This window comes from Silurus meridionalis, chromosome 27, assembly GCF_014805685.1.
Source record: "Silurus meridionalis isolate SWU-2019-XX chromosome 27, ASM1480568v1, whole genome shotgun sequence".
NCBI lineage: Eukaryota > Metazoa > Chordata > Actinopteri > Siluriformes > Siluridae > Silurus > Silurus meridionalis.
Window position 1 is genome coordinate 5,341,561 of NC_060910.1, and position 6,000 is coordinate 5,347,560.

At 40.6% G+C, this 6,000-nt stretch overlaps 1 protein-coding gene across 1 annotated transcript in view; it reads left to right on the forward strand.

Moving 5' to 3' along the window:
* LOC124380915 (regulator of G-protein signaling 3-like) overlaps nt 1-5,474 on the forward strand; it is a 35,406-nt gene extending 29,932 nt beyond the window's left edge. Inside the window, exons 23-25 of the mRNA XM_046842232.1 lie at nt 782-843; nt 1,012-1,178; nt 3,221-5,474. Of these exons, the coding sequence (XP_046698188.1) occupies nt 782-843; nt 1,012-1,178; nt 3,221-3,433 (442 nt within the window). The 3' untranslated portion in view covers nt 3,434-5,474. The remainder of the gene's footprint in view (nt 1-781; nt 844-1,011; nt 1,179-3,220) is intronic.
* Nucleotides 5,475-6,000: the final 526 nt, after the last annotated feature.

The window sequence follows — 6,000 nt, forward strand, 5'->3', positions numbered from 1 at the left end:
TCCTGGGTTTTTTTCCGGTTCCACAAACTTCAAGCCAAAAAACTGAGCCCCATAACATTAGACCAATGAAATTTCCGAACAAAAACGAAAAAACGCACCTCACCTGTGTTCTGAGCTGCACGGCATCAGGAGAAAAAACGTTTTTTTTTTAAACGCACGATGATGCCAAAAGATAAACTCCCGAGAGAAATTGTTGTGAAAGGAAGGAGGAAGACAGTGAACAATGACTTTCTTGGTAGGCTACTGTTTAGATACAAGCCGTTGTAATGGTTGAGTCTGGGTGAAGGGAGAGCTCGCTAACTCCAGTTACAACAGAAATCATATTAGCACAGACAGGTTTCCAAAACTCGTGCTTTTTTTATTTTTCTTGGCAACAGCGTTATGGGTTAGTCAAAGAAACTTAGAAATGAGCATCAGATAATAATAAGGACATATTCCTCAGTCTTGAACACACGCAGTAATACTGGAAAAATGCAGTGGCATGCTATTCCCAAAATACCGCTATGCTCCTAAAGGAAGCGCAACATATTTCACACTTTACACCGTGTGTAACGTGTCTTTCGTTAAAGCCTGTGTAAAGTACATTAGTGTGACACTGCAGCTTATAGACAGGTGCGGCTTATTTATGTTAAAAATAAAATTATTTGTAAATTCATTGGGTGCGGCGTATATATGTGCCCTTTATAGCCTGGAAATTACGGTATATAGAAAACAAAATAAAGAGAATGCATTATAATGTTTAACTTTTTTAACCAACTTCTCTGCTCTGTTGGTGTACTAGGCCTTTTCCAGAAGAAGTTCTTAAATGGGGAGAATGTTTTGACCTGTTGCTCTCTCACAAATGTAAGTACATTTTGTTGTCTATACAAAATCTATACAATCAGTGTATTTTTATCGTAATATAGTATAGTAAACGAATTCATAAATCCATTTATTTGTTACGTATTTCTTTATTTTGTTTTTCTGTAAAATGACATTAATTTATGTGGAAAACTTGATCTGATTTGACAGATGGACTCGCTGTGTTCCGCTCGTTCCTGCAGACAGAGTTCAGCGAGGAGAATCTGGATTTCTGGCTCGCTTGCGAGGACTACAGGAGGATCAAATCTCTCTCCAAGATGACTTCAAGAGCTAAAAAGATCTATGAACAGTACATCTCTATTCAGGCATCGAAAGAGGTATGCTCTAAAATAATGTAAGATGTGTAAGAATTTAGTAGTCATATAACAGTGTTGTTTAAAAAGGTGGTTAATGCAGTTATCTAATCAACTAATCATGTGTCAGCAGCATAATGCTAAATAAATCCTGCAGATACACAACTAGAGTTTTGAGAAATTTCACATTAAACACCAGAATTAAGAAAATGTGTAAACACTGTTGAGCTTCTTGAATTTCAAGAAGCTTCAATTGTTATTTCAACCATATATTAATGTATATATTGCTAATATATTTGCGTATATTTCTCCAGAACCCTGGTGCTATATAAAACAACATAGAGTTTTATCAACCAACATAGAGCTACATAACATAACACAGAGCGTGTGTGTGTGTGAGGGGTGTGTGGGGTCATCCACATTGCAATTAGCTCTGCGGATGCAGTGTGTGGTGTAAATGTCTATAATAGAGGATAGAGAGACTCCAATGTCCTTCTCAGCTGTCTTCACTATTCTCAGTAGGCTATTGCGATCAGAGATGGGCAAACTAGGTAGTGATGCAGCTGCCCAGGATGCTCTCAAAGATCCCTTTGTAGAACGTGCTGAGGATGAGGGAAGGGAGATGGGCCTTAGCCTTCACAGGAAGTAAAGATGCTGCTGGGCTTTCTTGGTGATGGAGCTGGTGTTTAGTGACCAGTTAAAGTTCTCTGCCAGATGAACACCAAGGAATTTGGTGCTCTTGACTATCTTCATGGAGAACCCATCGATGATTAGTGGAGAATGGCCGCTTTGTGCTCTACTAAAGTCAACAACCATCTCTTTGGTTTTGTCAACGTTCAGAGACAGGTTGTTGGCTCTACACCAGGTTGTTAACTGTTGCACCTTCTCTCTGTATGCTGACTCGTGATTCTTGCTGATGAGACCCACCATGGTTGTGTCATCTGCGAACATGATAATGTGGTTTAAACTGTGCATTGCTACACAGTTGTGAGTCAGCAGAGTGAACAGCAGTGGGCTGAGCACACAGCCCTGAGGGCCTCCATTGCTCAGTGTGGTGGTGTTGGAGATGATGTTCCAGATCCTGACTGACTGAGGTCTCCCATTCAGGACATCCAGGATCCATTTGCAGAGGGAGGTGTTCAGGCTCATTATGCTGAACTTCTCAATCAGGTGCTGAGGGACAATTGTGTTGAATGCTGAATTGAAGTCTATAAACAGCATTCGTACGTGTTCCCTTATTGTCCAGGTGAGGGCCAGATGGAGGGTCGTGGAGATGGCATCGTCAGTGAAACGGTTTGGCTGATACACAAACTGAATAGGGTCCAGTGAGGGTGGTAGCTGGGTCTTGATGTGCCTCTTGACAAGCCTCTTGAAGCACTTCATTACGATGGGTGTGATTGGACGATAGTCATTGAGGCAGGAGACTGTCGATGACTTTGGCACAGTTTAATACTGACTACTGCCACCTGCTGGTATAGGAGAATTCTGTTCTCTCATGCCAGTCGGCTGTAGTCTGTCCAGTGTGTTCAATGCAGCCTTTTTTTGCCATGACGCAGGATGTGAGGTGACACCACAGTCGGCTTTCACTTAAACTGGTTCTTTACCTTTGGTTTTTATAAGTCTTACAGTTTTCTTGGGAAGTTAGTTGGGAAGGTAGTGCTCTTAAAAAAATTTAAAGGCAGAGGAGATATCACAGGGTTATGCTGGTGGAATGGCAATCTGCTCGCTGGAAGAGGCAGCATCATGTGTTCCACAACAACACTTAGCTGCTCGCAGATGTGCCTGCCTACTAATTGGCCCAGTTTGCAGCAAAATGGGCCGATAGTGATTAATAAAAAAATGCCAAATAATCGTCCAGCCGATCATTTGGTCAACCTCTAGTTACTATATACTTCTTGGAATTTTGAACCCCTAAGACAAACTTTCTCTGAACTACTTTTGGTGATTCAAGCACGAACACTTATAGTCAGGGCCATAAAAAAAAAAAAAAGCCATAACAGCTCCCTGCATTCTGGGGTACTTTAAATCTGTAGAGCTGATCAACCACATTCTTTCTTTTCTCCCAGGTTAATCTGGACTCTTACACCAGAGAGCAGACCAGGGAGAACATGGAGAGCATTAGCGCTGACTGCTTTGACCTGGCTCAAAGCCGGATATTTGGACTCATGGAGAAAGACCCATACCCTCGCTTCCTCCGATCCGACCTCTACCTGGATTTAACCCACCAAAAGAGAGCACCACAACAGAGCTTTCTTAAACCTGCTGATTCTGACTGCTGAGTCTTAAAACCTGTCTCCTGCATAAAGGAGATATGCAGCGTTCATATCAAATGGATGTTAAACTGTAGACAGTGTTCTTTGGTCAGACTTTCCACCCTGTTTATAGCACAGTCTGTGTTTAGTGCCGATATAGCTCCAGTATGTACCATTGAGGTATATTTTGAGTCAATGCTGCCCCCTGTTGGATGATGCTGGTAAAATAGTGACACATGGACTTGGTCTAAAATGGTGTCTGTGTGCATATATATATGGCAGCATCAAGAGGGTGATAAGCACGTTGAGTAATGAATCAAAGAAGAAGAAGCGTGGTACTGATTTGTTGCAATCTGACTTTACCAGTTAGAAAAAAAATGAATAAGGCACAGATAGGTGACAAATAAAAGTCAAAACATTTGGCTGTTATGCTGTGAGAGGTATTTTGCTAGCATGATTTGAGTCCATTTTTCAATGTGGACAATACTAATCAATACAAATTGATTTTGACCGATCACTTTTCCAATATGGCCAGACCCTATTCACAAAGTGCAGAAATATTAATGGACAAGGAACTCTTGGGTTTATAAAATAGAAAAAAGTGTGGAAACTGCATTTATTTTTCAATATACTCCCCTGCTACAGTTATACACATATCCCAGCATTTAATTATGGAAAGATTTGGGATAGAAGATTTTCAGTATTTCCAAACCATTCTAGGACACCGTTATCACAGAAAGATTTGTCTCTTGTGCAATTTCACGACAGCTTATCCATCCATTATCCAGGATCAGGTGTTCCACGTGCTGAATGTTCACAGGAATGACTGCTGTGGGCTGGGAACCACAACGACCAGGATTGTCACTGACCATCTTTGAAACGTTTACACCATTCCAATGTCTTACTAAGCATCTCATCACCGTACTGTGCTTTAAGTCTTATGTAGATATCTGCGGGTTTTACGTCTTTCGCTCACAAGAAACTTCATCATGCGCTGTTCCATGCACGCACTGGACACCGTGCGTGCCATCTTGATTAACGTCTGCCATCTTGATTAACGGTCTCTGGACTGGCCCATGACATGTGCCACCTTTTAGTAATAGGACACTCTATACACTTAGTACTGCATGTAGTACTGCGTGCTAGTGTCCATTTTTATTCCTGCAAAATTTCAAGTCCCAGTTTGACTTGAACGCACCTCATAGATGATTATGCTATGGTTTATCAAACTCACCAGCTGAACATCTTTGGAAGATTTTAAAATGATGTATTAGACAGCATCATTGTGGGTCCCTGGTGGTCTAGTGGTTAGGATGTGGCGCTCTTACCGATGCGGCCCGGGTTTGATCCCCGGTTGGGGGAACCAACCCCAGCCACTCTTAGTACCGGTCTCAAGCCCGGATAAATGGAGAGGGTTGCTTTAGGAAGGGCATCCAGCTTAAGACCATGTGCCAAATCAAACATGCGGAGGATCCGCTGGGGAGAAGCCGAAAGAAAGTTTTATTAGACAACATCATCAAAACACTAACTGAGGCAATAGATTTAGGAACAATGGGTGGTGTAAATCTCTTCAGTAAGAGACTTGTGGAATTGGTGCTTTCGAGCTGGTCTGGCTGCTCATGTTGGCGCTAACACTATAATAAGACACGTCAATGTTTTTTTTTTTATTTGTCACCTGCCTGTACTTCAAGAGGTTCTGAACAACAGAAGCACTAAACACCATCATACATAATTCCAGTGATTAAAATGGCATTTCAGGGATTTTCAGTACAGAAAATTTACTGAACTTCAACAGCAAAAACTAAACCTGAGCTTAAGAGTCTGTAGGAATTCTAACATGTCAGAGTGATTTTCTTCAATTTTATGCCAATAAAGTTGTAAAGGAAAGCAGGTGAACTTGCTGCGGGCATGTCTTAACATTCATACCGCCTTATGTGGGTATTCCAATAGATACCAGTGGATTTGAAACGCCAGATGCCTGAATTTCTTTCATTTGAAAATATCAAAAGCTGTTTAAAAGGTTTGACCTTTTTTCAATTTGATTATAATAAAAATAGTCATCCAACCATCCATCAAAAATAGCTTTCAACGTAAAAACAAAAACAGAACCAGAATTGATTATAAACATCAATTCTGATGCAGCTTTACAGTCCAGTGTGGGTCCAATTCTGATACACAACACATTTTCATCCTTGCAGATTTCCTTCCATGTCTACCTGTTTTCATTTAAGAGTGCAATACATGAGCTCTTCCCACCAGCTGACCTCACGAATAGAAATAAATGGGCATCTTTTTCATTTTTAATAAGGAATTTTTATGTCCACAACAGATGCAGGCGATTACAAAGAGAAAAGCATTCTAAAGATTTACAGGATTGTCATGGTAAAACCTTTTGTGTTGTCAAAAATTATTTCTGTTTCCTGTTTGTTTTGGAGGCTCAGTTATTATTTAAATATACATCCAAGATGTTAAACAATAAAAACCCTAAGTGTATTGTTTTTCTATGTTCTAGTTGCTATGGAGAGACTAAGCATAGAGCAAATATTTAGTCCAGAAAAGTCAGAAGTCATAAATTACATTCATTTAGGGGACAG